Below are 15,868 nucleotides of genomic sequence, written 5' to 3'. Positions count from 1 at the left end.
CGGAGCATGGCGGAGGTCCCGATCCTCTCCTTGTGGCTGGTGGCACGCGCGGCTTGGTGGAGGAGCTGCTGGCCGAGCGCAAGCAAGAAGGAGAAGAGAAGATGAAGGAGAGGCGATGGTGGCGGGCGCCTGGCTTGGCGGAGGATCTGCTGGCCGCCGATCGAAAGCCCTGTTTTTTTTCCTCTTTTCCTGGTGATGCAGATGAGGCAGAGAGAGAGAGAAGCGTCGGCGGGGGAGGAAAGGGCGGAGAACGGCGGCGGGGGTGGAAAGGGCGGAGTGTAGCGGAGGTGGCAGAGAGAGAGAGAGAGAGAGGCGGCGCAGTTGCAGAGAGAGAGAGAGAGGGTTTTTTTTTAAAAAAATCGGCGATTGATGAAATGAGGAAGACGAAGTTCAGACGATTTTATTTTATAGAAAACCTAAATTATCAGGTGCGACATTGTCGCACCCGTAAGCACTATCAGGTGCGACTAGTCGCACCTGATAATATCTAAAAAAAATTAACCCGGAATGCCACTATCGGGTGCGACTAGTCGCACCTGATACTCAAAAGTAAAAACAATTTTAGTGAAATTTTTTACATTTCGGGTTGACAATCTGGTGCGACTAGTCGCACCCGAAAGTAATTTAGATGCGACTTTCAGGTGCGACTAGTCGCACCTGATAGTGATGCGCATCATAAAACCAAATTTGTAGTAGTGGGCTCATCCGAGTAGCATGAATGATCGTCAATGACCGCATCACAAAAATCGACCCGGAATATATCGTCGTTTTCTTTCGGGTATTTCATGGTTTTGAAGACGTTGAAGACGACTTCCTAATCTTGCACCCTTAACTTGAGCTCGTCTTTTTGGACATCGATCAAGGCTCCTCCCGTAGCTAGAAATGGCATCCCCAATATGATAAGGATATTTGTGTCATCCTCCATGTCTAGCACCACGAAATCAGCGGGGAAGATGAACTTATCCACCTGGACAAGAACGTCTTCGATGATGACTCTTGGGTACTTGATGGATCAGTCCGCCATTTGGAGTGTCACTCGCGTGGATTTCACTTCTCCGATGCCAAGCTTTTGAAAGATGGAGAACGGCATGAGGTTGATGCTAGCTCCCAAATCACACAAGGCCTTCTCGAAGTAGAGGTCCCCTATGGCACATGGTACGGTGAAACTTCCCGGATCCTTCATTTTTGGTGGAAGCTTTCTTTGGATTATAGCACTGCACTCCTCGGAGAGTGTAATTGTGCTACAATCGTCAATCCGACGCCTATTGGAGAGGATTTCTTTCATGAACTTTGCATAGCTCGGCATTTGTACGATGGCGTCGGCGACCGGAATTTTGACTCGGAGTTGTTTGAGCATCTCCACAAATCGCCCGAATTGCTCGTCAAGCTTCTTGTTCTTGAGCCGTTGAGGAAATGGCACGGGTGCGTGCAAGGGAGTCGAGGAGGTAGGCATGGGCTGTGGTGGTGTTGATGATGACGCACCGTCTCCTTCTTTTTCTTTCCCCTTGGTTGAATTCTCAACCACTAATCCACTGCGAAGGGTGATTGCGTTACATTGGTCCTTCGAGTTGACGTTGGTGTTGCTTGGAAGGTTCCCTTGTGGTCTATTGCTTTGAGCTTGAGCAATTTGACCCACTTGTGTCTCAATGTTCCGGATCAACGCCATTTGATTTTGAAGTGCGGTTTCCTGATTTTGCACGATTTTCGTTGTCCTATTCATGAATGCCAAGAACATGTCATTTGGCTCGATTTTGGGTGTGGGATGAATTGGTTGTTGTTGAGGTTGGAACCCCCGTTGTTGATGCTGCTGCCCTTGGTTTTGGTTTTGGTACGCTGGTAAAGGTCGATTGTCCCCGAACCCTTGTTGTTATTGAGGTCCTCTCCATCCTTGATTGTTGTAATTATTGTTTCGACCTCCATTGTTGTAGTTGATGTTGGCGTTGTGATACTGGCCCCGATTGTTGTAGTTGTTGACGTAGTTGCTTGCTCGGCATGGACATCATTGGCTTGAGGGCAATCGTCGGTGAAGTGAGCCCCATTACACAAAAATCATGGCTCCAGTATGGCTTGTGCGACCTTGGCTGTGACTTTCATCTCCTTGAGCTGTTTGTTAAGCTTCGCCATTTGTGCTAGCACTTTCTTCAATTCTTCCGATTTTTCTCCAGTTGTGGTAGCGCGTGCGGTCGCGGGACCGGGCTTCATGAGTCTTCTTTCTACTGGGCATTGCTCGTTGGAACGCGTCAATTCTTCAAGCAATTCATGGAATTCCGATGGCATCTTAGTTAGTACCGTGCCTCCCGCAGCGGTGTTAACTAAGGTCTTTGTAGAGGTGAGGAGACCATAGTAGAATGTTTGTAGTTGTCCGGCAAGGCTATCCCATGGTGAGGGCATTTCCTCATCATCTCTTTGAAGAGTGCCCACGCCTCATGCAAGGACTCCCCATCCCTTTGCCCGAAACTGTGGATCACATTCTACAAACGGGCTGTTTTCTCGAATGGGAAGAACTTTGCAAGAAATTTACCATAAAGTTCCTCCCAAGTGGTGATGGAGTCGGCGGGCAAGGATTGTAGCCAAATCTTCGCTCGGTCGCGAATGGAAAATGAGAACAAGTGGATGTGGAACGTGCCGCATAGCTCGTTGAAGTTTGCGATATGCTCATTCAGGTCTTCGGTTGGGCCTCCGGAGAATTGGTTTTGTTGAATCATGTTGATCATCCGGTTTTGATTTCGAAGCCACGGTTCTCAATGGCTGGACTAACAATAGCCGAACGATACCCATTTGTGGTAGGTAAGACGTAATCGAGAAGAGGTCGCTCCTCGGCCATTGTTGCTCCCTCGATCCTTTGTTGTTTTTCCTTTCGGTTTCGTCTACACATCTTTTCGATTTCGGGGTCGACCGCTAAGAGGATTGAGTCACCGTCTTTTCGCATGCACCTTTGCAAGTAAACACGAAAATATATGAGCAAAAAAAAATAAAAATAAAAGAAAGTTCAAATAAAAGCTTATGAATGAATTGCAATTTAAAACTAACTCCCGGCAATGGCGCCAAAAACTTCTTGCGAAAATTCTCGCATACGCAAGTGCACGTGATCGCAATAGTAATAAATCGTAAGAACGAGTCATTCCCTGGAGGATTAGCTAAATAAGGAATCCGATAATCACAAGCTAATATAGAACTAAATATAGTCGATGGAATTGTTGTCACAAAAATTCATTAATACGTCACAAAATTAAACAAATAGATGCACAAAATTTCTAATGGAGAAAGGGAAGGACTATGGTTCACAGGTTCATAAAACTACTTGGATTCGCTGAACTAAGAAAGGAAATAAGCTATTGAGATTCACACTTTTTACTACTCATACTCACTTTAATAGAATTGATAGATCTCTCTCAAGCATCTAACAACCTAAACCGATACCGAAATTTCATCTCTCAATCTCAACTCCTAACAAGCACGGCTAGCATTAAAATCAAGAGTACTTACATGAGTCTAAAACAACCTAGCTATATCTAGCCTAGAAATGTATTCTAGTAACCCCAAAACAAAAGCACAACAACCTAATCTTTCTCAAGCATTAGAGTTGAACATAAACCAAGCATGAGTTCATGACATTCATACAAGCATTAATCAAAGTTTTGGATTAAGTAAAATTTATGAGAACTCAACAACTTAGCAATTCTGATATCATGAATCCTACATCGTAATGAACCCGCTACACCATAGCCCTACATGAGACTAGTTCATATTGATGACTATGACAATAAAAATACTCAAAGATGAATACAAGAACAACGAATCAAAAGACATCATAAGCATATGGAAACCTTGAATTAAAAAAAAAAGTAAGAGTTATAGAATAGAACACTTGATTAAGATTGTAGCAGTGGTAGAACTCTGCAACTCTCTCATTCTCTTCAAATTTGAGCCACAAAGTATGAACAAAGTCTGGAAAATTTAGGAAAAGATAAAGAAAATTTTTAGAATGTATAGATGTTCTTGATAGATTCCACAAATCTCCCTCCGTGCATGAGCTCTTCTGAAAGCATTGGTCTTTTTAAGGTTGAATGGACTTGTTTTCGGAGCAATCTAGGCCTTCCAATCGCATCCAATGGCTGAAAATCACTAAAAAAATTGAAGAGAACGAAGTTTGTCAGGAAGACCACACGCCGCGTGCTTCACCTTGCGCGCCGCGTGGTCCTTTTTTTTCGCTTCCGCGCGGTTCGCACGTAAGACTCTGTATCTTTTAATGTAGATTTCCTACTCCGCGCGGCGCGCGAAATGGACCTCGCGGCGCGCGGAGTTGGAAAAACTGGTTCATTCGCTTCTTTTCTACTCCGATTAGCTTATTTTTCCATGTCGAGACCCTGAACACTAGTAAAACCCACATAGACCTGAAAATCCATCAAAAAACATTCTAGAAATAATTAAAATCATTGAGGACTTGTTGGCTTTAGGCTCGGGAGATATGAGTTTTATGCGTGATTAACGCACCTATCACCGAGCTCCCTTTCAGCTTGGCCTTATACATTGTCTGCTCGTTGAAGACGACATTCCTGCTCCGAACAATCTTCCTTGCATAGACATCCCAAAAATGATAGCCGAGTTCAATGTTTCCAAAGCCAATGAAATAACACTTCTTACATTTCGGATCAAATTTATTTCTAGCAGGATCACCAGTATGAACATAGGGCAAGCAACAAGAATTCTGAAACCCAAAGGAACGCTCGGTCCTTGGTTGATCAAGAAGGCTGTCGTGTTGATTGCATAGGCCCAAAATTTCTTGGGCAACCCGAAGTGAATCTGTATACTCGGAGCTTGCTCAATCAGTGTTCGATTCTCTGCTACGCCGTTTTGTTGGGAAGTTCTTGGGATCGTTCTCATCATCTTGATCCCTTTTTTAGCACAATACTGCTTGAAGTCGGAGTCGATGTACTCCCCCGTAAGACCTCAAGCACTTCACCTTCGAGCTTCTCTTCAGCTCGATCATCGCCTTCTATGTCTTGAAGGTAGCAAATACATTAGATTTATTTTTTCAGAAAATAAACCCATACCTTCCTGTTGGAGTCCTCAATGAACGTCATGTCGTAGCGATATCCCCCTAGTGAAGGGACATGAGTTGGTCCCCATACGTCGGTATGTACTAGCTCGAGCTTCTCCGCCTTCAGTTCTCTGCTCGCATTTGTGAAGCTGACTCGCTTCTGCTTCCCGAGAATGCATCTCTCGCATACGTTATGTTCCACCATTTTTAGCTCCGGGATCATGCCGTCTTTCACCGGCATCTTCATCCCCTTTTTCACTCATGTGTCTGAGTCGATTGTGCCACATCTCGGTCTTCTCGGTGTTGTCAACTACGGCCACCATGTCTCGACAACTTGACATTGTTGGAATTGATCTAGGGTTTAAGAAAAAGTTTAATGCTTCGGGTAAGCGGCGGAATTTTAAAAATTTTCTTTTTGACAAGTAAAACGATTTTACTAACCTAGACAAAGAGCAAGTACACGTAAATAAAAACTATTATGAACATTATAAATTTACTAACCTTATTAGAAGCTTGAACGTTGAGAAGCTTTTGGAAAGTTGCAACGTTCGTCTCCCCTTGCATCACGTCTCTCTTCTTTCCTCTGCAACACGAGCAACCACGATAGTTTCTATCACAAGAATCACTCGAGAGAAAAAGGAATTAGTGAGTGGGCACTTTTAAACACGACGGCTCGAGAACAAGTATCAAAGTCGAAGAGCTAAAAACACTAGGTCAAATGAGGACCTAGGTGCCAAAACAAAAACGAAAAGAACTTAGAGAGAGAGAGAGAGAGAGAGAGAGAGAGAGAGAGAGAGAGAGAATGGGCGGCCAAGCTAGAGAGAGAAGCTCTCAATCTCTAAAACTTGGGATGAATGAAATGAGAAGAATAAAGCCCCTATTTATAGGAGAGGCTTTACCTTCAATAAGGTAGTTTCCTCTTCTATAGAATATCACATATTCATGAGCAAAATTGTCTTATTTTCCTTTCTCATTTGGGCGGCCAAGGGGGCTTCTAGAAGGCTTGGATTTGTTTCCTCTTTTGCTCCCTTGTCTTGCTTGGCCGATTGCTCTTCTTCCTCATAGAGGAAATTTGTTTCCTTTTTTTCTTTTGGAAAGTATCTTCATATATTAATGCAAAAAATAAACTCTCTTTCACACTAGGGCTGCACGAAATTTTATCTCCCATTCCCTTGGGTTGGACGGCCAAAAGGCTTCTAGAAAGCCTTTCTAGATTTTTCTTTACTTGTTCATGACAACATAAGAAAAGCCCATTAAGAATTTTCAAGTAAAATTCTATGAAATGAAATTAATTCACAAGGCCCAATGAACACATCATGGCCGAGTGATTTAAGTCATCATATGACCATGTCAAAAAATTTATTGACATTCATTTCATGCCATGTCCAAAAAGACAAAATTACCCTTTCGACAATTTTCGTAAAACTTGTCTCGTTCTTGTTTCGACTTAGCTTCCAGTTTAACTATTCCTAATCGTTGTGATTCGTGACAGTGACCTCATGGATCCAAATGAACAAAGCTTGAGCTAAATACTTGGACTCAAAAGTTCACAAACCTTTTCCAAGTTTAGCATAATGTCAACTGACTCCACTAAAGAGTTGACACTGAAAATCTCTCGGTTCAAATGAATTTATTTTCTACTCAAGAATTCAACCTAATTGTAATGAGCGGATCCACAGAGTATTATCAGTGTCTACCCTTCATGAATATCATCAGCTAGTCGGGATTTACAAAATTACCATTTTACCCTTCTAGCTGTTATTTCCTCAACTCCTTTGTCGCTTGTGAATAAGTTAGAAACAATGTATTGACGAGGAGCTAACAAGTCACATTATTTAATCCAAAAGAGTCAAGACTCAATTTGGACACTGACCAGTTCATTTATTGACACTCCAAGGAACAAAGCATGAGGTGATATACATTGCATTTCAACAATCTTGTACATGAATTCCATATCTATGAGAACTTCACAAAGTTACTCATGACATCTTCACAACTTAGTACTCCACCAATAGGTCCTATTCAGAATCACATAGTGAGTCCGAACTCTGACTTTCGCAAATGAGAATACGTAAGCTGTGAAATGGCATGTCTCATTTCAGGATTAAGGTAAGCACGATGCAATTCATACGTAGTGACTTCGATACATAACAGGTTAAATGGTTTGTTCTTATTTTGTCTCTAAAAGTACACTGGTCAATTCAGTACCGTCGGAAGATACCTAGAAGAACTATAGAGTCTCCAACTCTCAATGCTCCATAACCATACATCATAGATTCTCCTAACAACTGTACTAAGGTCAATAGTCCTTTGACCCTTAGATTGCGAATATATTGTTTTAAGAAAACTACGAAGAGTTTGTTCATGCAAATATACATTTGTCTCTTCGTAAGTTGTTAAGTTTGTTTGTGGACTAAAGACTAATGTTTTATCATAAAGCTTCAAACAGACAAGGAAGAATGAATGAACGTTTCAACTTTTTATTAATGAATAAGCAATTATAAGCAAGAGTCTTCATTAGACTTTATTACATCAAATGTACAAAATAAAGACTATAACTCTTCTTGTGGGCACCATTGACAACAGACATCATGTAGAGAGTGCCTGTCTTCTATCCCCGAGCTACCAACATAGCTCCCTTTGACACCTACCACGAGTTGTTCCCGAATGTAATGTGGTATAGCCTTCATCATCTTGCAGACCCATCGAGATTAGGTTCCTCATTATCTTCGGCACGTGTCTGACTTTGTTAATCTTCCATATGTGCCTGTTTCCCATCTTCAGCATGACATCGCCGACACCAGCAATATCTAAAGGCTCGCCATCAGTCACGTAGACCTTCCCGTGATTTCTTGCGAAGTATTTCTCCATGATGTCGCTGTTGGGAGGTGTGGAAGGATGCTCTTGAGTCGAGTACTCAAGAGTCGATCGAGCTATCCATTGTTAGCAGTAACGCATCTGCTAAATCTTCAGTGACGGCGTGGGCACCGCCTTTCTCCTCCTTCACCGGTGCCTTGCAGTACTTTCTGATGTTGCTCGTCTTGCCACAATTCCAACACTCGAAAGGTTGTCTGGAATTGGATTGGCTTCTCCCGTTCTGCGACTTCGATCTCCCTCTAGAGTTCCGATTCAGATTCTTGTCGTGGTTTCCGCCCCTGTTCTCCACGCAAACTCTCCAGAATTTATCCAGAATTTATCCTTCGCACCTCTTCAGCAAGGATGCTATCTCGCACATCATTGAACTTCAGCTTCGCGCTCCCGACCGAATTGTTCACCACCGCCCTTATGGGCTCCCAGCTATTCAGTAGAGATGTGAGCAGAATTAGAGCTCGCAGTTCATCGTCGAATTCGATTTCAACCGAAGACAATTGGTTGACAATCGTGTTGAATTCGTTCACTTGCGTCGCTACTCCGACTCCTTCATCCATCTTTAGGTGGAATGGCTTCTTCATCAGAAACACCTTGTTGTTCAGCGAGGGTTTTCTCGTACATGTCAGAAAAAAAAACCTTCATCATCCTTGCCATGGTCTTCTCCTTCGCCACGTTGTGAGCAACGTTCTTCGACAGCATCAATTGAACAACTCATATAACCTGTCTGTCGAGGAGATTCTATTCTTTCTTGTCCATATTCTCTGGTTTCGTACTCAACAGTAAATGAAGCTTTCTGTTGTACAGGCAATTAATCCTTGATCTGCATCCTCCAGAACGCGTAGTCCAATCCGTCGAACTTCTCGATCCCGTGCACTGTGCCTTCTTTGCCTCCCATCGTCTTCTGAATCGCTCAACCTAGAGCTCTGATAGCAGTTGTTTCTTCGTCGAAACCCCTTTTACAAACATAAAACCAAATTAAAAAATAGCAAATAAAGGACACAAAGATTTATAGTGGTTCACTTTCAATGCGAAAGCTACATTCATTTTGCCGCTGCAAAATCACTATAAACCCAAATCGGAGAGGTGTTTACAATATACACTTAGCTTAAAGTGTTTCTTGCTAGGATGAATAGAATACACTATATGAACCCCTATTTATACACTTTTGGAGTTCACAAAGTTGCTCTCCCTTTCTCATGTGGGACTATTTTCACTCCTATTATTTTAGGCTCCACACCTCTAACAAGTTGTCCTATTACTCGTCATTCTACTACTGGATATATAACCATGCTTGGTTCAAGTCTTATCCCCTGGAAAATTAAGAAGAAGCCGACTGTCTCTCGATCTTCAATCGAGGCCGAATACTATGGATCCCTTGCTACTCTTACTTCTGAGATAAAATGGCTCAACTATCTACTCTCTGATCTCGGTTTTCCTCCTCAACAACTGATCACTGTTTATTGCAATAACCAAGCTGCCATACACATCGTTAGATACCCAGTCTTCCACGAACAAACAAAGTACATTGAACTTGATTGTCACTTTGTCCGTGAAAAGATTATTTCTAGCCTTATCTCCACCAACTACTTGCGTTCTTCAGATCAACTTGCTGATATTTTTACAAAACGTTTGGTGCAGATGCTTTTCATCGCCTTATTTTCATGTTGAGCGTGTTCGATATCTCTCTCCCGACTCCAACTTGACGGGGAGTGTCGAAGGAGTCTTGTGTGTTAGTTAGCATGTATATAGGTTTTATTTATATTTTCTTGCTTTTAGGAAGATTAGTTATTGATATTATCTTTTTATTTCACATCTTTGTATATATATATATATATATATATATATATATATATAAATCAATGAAATAGTAATCAGTTCACAATCCCACTTTTCCATTTTAACAAGAACAGTTTAAGAAAGTATTTTCTTAATACAAAGTGAGAGAATAATTCATCTTTTAAATATATAAAAAAAAATTTAATCGACGGACAAAATATTAATTTTAATACATTTTTTTCTTCTTACATCCATCAAACTAAATAACATGCATCTAGTTAATTTTATGTTTTTAACGACAATTCTATAAAAGTACGTACGTAGCAGCTATTAAGGGCTTAAAAAATAAAATAAAAGTAGCTTCTACATACTATACTGCTAAAAACTAATAACTGAAAACTACTATTGCAGTAAATTTTGTCACGTAACCTTCACCCGTTTGCGAGCCGTGACGAGTTTATTTCTCTTAAAAAACGTGCTTTTAAAAAACATGAATCATGATGTTTTTGTAAAACGAAACTTTTAAGAAAATATATATATCTGTATAGCGAAAAACATTTGATACGTTTATTTAGTGGAACATCTCTTAAAAATACGGCTGAATTTTATTTTTCTTTACAAAAGCATATTGAAGAGAATTTTAAGCCAAGGACAATTCCCATGCCCCCGCTTCAAGTCTCCATTATGCCCTATCCAAAGACTTGTGGCTATTATACGCGGTTTATTGCAACGCCACGCTTCAAGCCTCCATTAGGCCCAACCCACGGACTTACAGTTCTTATACACGGAAATGTCACCATGGCCAATATACACTTCTCAGAGTCTACTAAAGACTTTTCAAAAATGTTGGTTTGCTTACAAACTGTAAAAATATATAAAGTAAAAAAAAATACTCTTATTCGGCCTTTATTCGCCGCATGTCATTAGCCTTACATACACCCTTACTTACATTACAAACTTTTACAGCGGACTCTTACTTCTCTCGAGCTTTTCTTTTATCTACAATATTAAGGACGGAGACTGCTTAGGTCCAGAATGGGCCAATACCCCCAGAATTTTTAAAAATTAAAATTTATCCGTAAATTTAAAAATAAATTAAGTTTTTTTGTCATGATATTTTATATTTTAGCCCAAAATTATATAATATTTTCAAATTTTCCCTTGCTAATTTTTTTTTTCCTACACGCTCTTTATAAATTAATAATTTTTACTTAAAATTTATATATTTAGCCTAAAATTATATAAATTTTTCATATTTGCCTCTCTTGAATATTTTTTTTTCTCTTACACGCCATTTATAAATTTACAATTTTTATCTCAAAATTTAATATTTTTAGACTAAAATTATATAATTTTTTTTTTTATATTTACTCCTGCTAAATATTTTTTTTTTCTTACAAGCTGCTTTTTAAATAATTTAGAAAAAAAAAAAATTGAACCAAATTTGGTCCTGCAAAACAAATTCTAGCTCCACGAGTAACTCCAGTTATATGTTTGTAGGTATATATATCGTCGTAAGGTTTCAAACCCGGTCCTTGTTAAGTTCAGTGTATGCATTCCAATTACAATTTAATATACATATCTATATATATATACATATCTATATATATATATACTAAATGCATCTTCATTTTTTATCACACATATTTTTTGGTGCTGCTTGTGTTGTAGTGATGTACACGTAACACCTTATATATATATATATATATATATATATATATATATATATATATATATATATATATATATATATAAGAGTTGGATTATCACCTTTTCAAGAAAAAGAAAAAGAAAAACTAAAAACACAACCATCGGTTCTAAAGGTTTCATCATATGTTGTGTCGGCAAATCCTATTACATGTCCAATCATAAACTTGATTTTTTTTTTCTTTCTATTAGTGCAAAATTGATGGAAAAAGCTGAATGGCAGCAACAATATCTCATGTTGAAATTGTAATAGAAAACAAATTTCATCGTTAAGGATACATTTGATATTTAGTTCCGTTCAATTCTTTTGTTATTTCCACTAGAGTGATAGAAATAAACTTTAGAAACATAGTCCGAATTCCATATTTTGTTACTACAAAACCTACTATATCACAATTCACTAGTACAAAACAATATAATCACTCAACACGCTACTTATATACTTTGATCAAGCAGAAAATCTAAATATTTTAGCAAAATGAATGATCAAACAGCTAGAGCTATTTCATAATATAAAACTTCTTAAATTAAATTATTTTTAATAGTATTGGATAATATCATTTCTTGGTGTCCCACGCATCTTTAGTCGTTCAATTGTGTTTTTGAGAGATGTTGATGAGTAGTTGATGATACGAAAATGATAACGTAATTAAGAGCGCAGACTTAGTAGGCAATTTTACTGTCTCGGACGAAATAAAAAAGTACCGTGGGAACCATACATAGACTCGGAAAATATTATAAACCATGGTGGAAGTTGAAAAAAATAATAAAATAATACGAAATATCACTTTTTTTTTACCTAGACTAGATCACAAGAATAGTACTATCAATCGCACACGCGTAAAATAAGATTTCCCCATAATAGCAAAACCCTTAAACCCGAGAACCATGCAATTATAATAAAGATTAAAAAGTCACCAAGCCAACAAAAGCCCTAAAAACGGACGTATCTCTCTCACGACCGTCACCGCGGCAGTGATGGGCACCAAACGCCGGAGCTCCAGCGATCATTAACCCATCGCTGAGACGTGCCTCGATGGGCTCGAGGGCGATGAGAAGCTCCGCAAAATCGTGGCCGGATATTTGAAAAGGTCGACGGAGGTGACGAGCAACGTACGGTTTGGGTATTGTGAGTTGGATAAAGGAGAGAGATCGCGGAGGAGGTGATTTGCGTACATGGAGGCAAGTATAGGACAAGGAGAAGAGCAAGTACAAGAACAAGAAAAAGACTGTGATTAACGAGAGGGAGAGAGAGAGAGAGAGAGAGAGAGAGAGAGAGAGAGAGAGGTTTATAAAGATTATGTTAGTGTTGAGAATGTTGGATATGGCCTCTAATCAAAACATCAAAAAAGATAAGATAGAGAAAAGAAAAGAAAAAAATACATTTGAAAAAAAACAAAGTCCGGAAAGTATTTTATTTCTATTCAATTCATATTGAAACGAAACGGTGGCATGAGTTGCTACACTTGTCAAACACTGGGCATAACTTTAAATAGAGAAAAAAAATAATTAACCTATATCCACTAAACGCACGTACACCACTAACCTGAAATTAACTCCCCCTATTTTTCTGCTCTCCATGATCTTAAAATCACTATCCCACGTTTCAATTGCACGACTCAGAACAATACAACAGAATTAACTACAACAATTATAACGATTACTTTTTTTTTTCCTTTTAATATAACAGCCAAAATTAAAACTAACAGAGAAGAGCATGTTGAATGTTAAGGTGGGCAACGGAATGGATGAGACCGTACGTGGTCACTAATAGTCTCAAAGTATGGAACTCCTACTTTCTCTACTGCCACCTATGGTACGGTACGACTACTATTATACGCATATCATTACAAGGAATATTTGATAAATATATATACAGAATAATAATAATGTCCTAAACTGATTGGGAAAAATATACCCACTAGTTTCCTATTAAATCGGGAATTTCAACATATCGTTCATTTCGTACGTGCTCTTAGCCTTCTAGACATCCATTTAGTCCATATAACATTAATTTTTTCTCACAACAAATTTGTTTACACTTTTATATTGAGCAAAACCAATATCTTGTAAAAGTTTAACTGAGATCAAGTTATATAACCTTATCTTCGTCTTTTTATTTTATTAAAAGCTTGCTAAATATTAATTCTGAGAACATTATATACATTTAATAATATTTTATGTAGTGCGTCTATTTGTTCAAACCTCTTTAATAATTCAGACTTCCAAATAACTGTGTATTTTGAATAGCAAGGCTTGGCGTGGGCCGAGAAATGGGCTTCCGTGGCACTGATGGACATGATCGCCAAGACTCCCTCTACGCCCACTCCTACCGCAAATTCTACCACGGCTTGCCACGTCACCGGCACCGTAAATTCATATGTATGTATTGTTTTGACTCCGCTCAATATGTTCTTATTAATCCATAATACAGCAAAATGAATTTAAGGAAAAACAGAAACAAAGAAAAAAGAACCCCAGCTAATACATAGTTACGCATTCTAGTATACTTTGTAAGAATTTATTACATATTTTAAAGGTGTTCTAGCAACATGAACACGTTAAAGCGGAAGTGAAAAGGATCGGTTTACCTCCGGTCATTGTTGTGGTTTTTCCGGCGAGCTCCGGACTTCGATTCCGACGAGTTGTTTTGGGGATCTTCTAAACTCTCGCTCTCATCCTTGGATGGCGTTGGCATTCTGAATGTATGAGTGAGTTTAGAGACCCCAAAACGTTTTATTTATAGCCTCATTACCATCAATGAGAAAAATCACAATCTCACTATTGTGGGCAATTACTTGATTCTTGGGTATTTATTTGAGCTCGAATTTGGCCATTAATTACTTGGTCAATCCTAATATATATGGACCACAATAAGGAAAATAATATTTCCTCATTAATGAATATCTTGTAGAAATATTCTTACATTCTCCCACTTGGTCCGTATAGCTCAAAATTTACAAAGAACAAAATATATGAATCACGGTGATAGGTTTTTTATGAGCGAGTATTATCTTCCATGTATTATAATATATTAAGTCTCTCATCTCAATAGCCTTCTTATTCTTTAGTGAAAAAACCATATGTTTATTTCAGGTCCACTTAAACGATATTTCTCAATAAATATAATGAATGTGGACAACTATATGAGAAAAATCAAACTTAATATGAGTTTCTTAAGAAGAAATGTAGCGTACAATGAAAAATTACATCATGGAACCAAGTCTCATGCTTTCCACATGATCCTTAAATTTCTTTGGTGGCATGCCTTTAGTCAAAGGATCGGCAATCATCAACTCGGTGCTAATGTGTTGGATGACTACTTTCACTACTACAAATACTGTTTTCCGGTGCGGAAGACATTCGGGTGCGACTTTTCGCACCCAAAATTCACACCAAATAAGGCTTTCAGGTGCAAATTTTCGCACCCAATACTCAAACAAGCATATGAAAATTTTCGCTGATTTTTTTAACTTTGGGTGCGACTTTTCGCACCCAAAAGTCTATCAAAACTATTAGGTGCGACATAGTCGCACCCATAGACTGAAAACATTTTAGCGGCCAACTTTCCCCATCTTTTTGGTTAAAATATCATTGGGTGCGGAAATCCGCACCCAAAGGTGTCATTGGGTGCGACTTTTCGCACCCAAAAGTGTCATTGGGTGCGACAAAGTCGCACACAAATGTCCAAATTTTTTCGCGGTCAAATTTTCCCCCTCTTTTTACAAAAATCATTGGGTGCGACAAAGTCGCACCCAAATTCAAAGTTTTATATAAATCAAATTTTTGCTCGGTTTTCATTCTATTCGAGCCAAAACATTTCATTTCGCCTCTCTCTCTCTCTCTCCGATTTCTCTCCTACAAATTCTCCGACCACCACCACACTCCGAGCTCCGTCGTCGTGATCTCCCTCCGGCTAGGTAATCCCTCCCTCTCACTCTTATATTCTCATCCTCACTTTGTTTCTCCCCCCTCTCTCTAACACACACACTCTCTCTCTCAGCCTCCGACCAGCCCCTCCGACCAACCCCTCCGTTGCAGCCCCTCCGACCAGCCCCTTCGCTGCAGCCCCTCCGACCAGTCCCGAGCCTCCGACCAGTCCCTCTCTCTCTCTCTGTGTGTATATGTGTGTGTGCGACTTTCGGGTTTGTTCTTACCTGCGGCGAGGAGCGGCGACGGAGATAAGAACAAACCTGAAAGCCGCCATTTTTTTTTTAATTTTTGGTGACTTTTTAGGTGCGACTTTAGGTGCGGAAAGTCGCACCTAAATGTCGCACCCGAAAGTCAAGAGTTTTGGGTGCGACTTTTCGCACCTAAGACTTTTAGGTGCGGACTTTTGGGTGCGGAAAAGTCGCAGCTAAAGATATCTTTGGGTGCGAAAATTGACTTTTGGGTGCGAAAAAAGTCGCACCCAAAGGTCTTTTTTGTACTAGTGTTTATCATCCTTAACACGTTCTCTTATGGCTAGATATT

At 39.4% G+C, this 15,868-nt stretch overlaps 1 protein-coding gene across 1 annotated transcript; it reads right to left on the bottom strand.

The window, feature by feature from the left end:
- Positions 1-1,012: 1,012 nt before the first annotated feature.
- LOC149378721 (uncharacterized) lies at positions 1,013-1,666 on the bottom strand. Its single transcript, XM_089603838.1, has one exon. It carries the CDS (start codon positions 1,664-1,666, stop codon positions 1,013-1,015), a length of 654 nt encoding a protein of 217 aa, XP_089459964.1.
- Between the last annotated feature and the right edge of the window lie 14,202 nt (positions 1,667-15,868).

This window comes from Urtica dioica, chromosome 12 (assembly GCF_054948205.1).
Source record: "Urtica dioica subsp. dioica isolate 48M chromosome 12, U.dioica_male_clone48M_v1_H2, whole genome shotgun sequence".
In the NCBI taxonomy this organism is placed as follows: Eukaryota; Viridiplantae; Streptophyta; class Magnoliopsida; order Rosales; family Urticaceae; genus Urtica; species Urtica dioica.
This window is presented reverse-complemented; position numbering and strand designations above follow the sequence as displayed.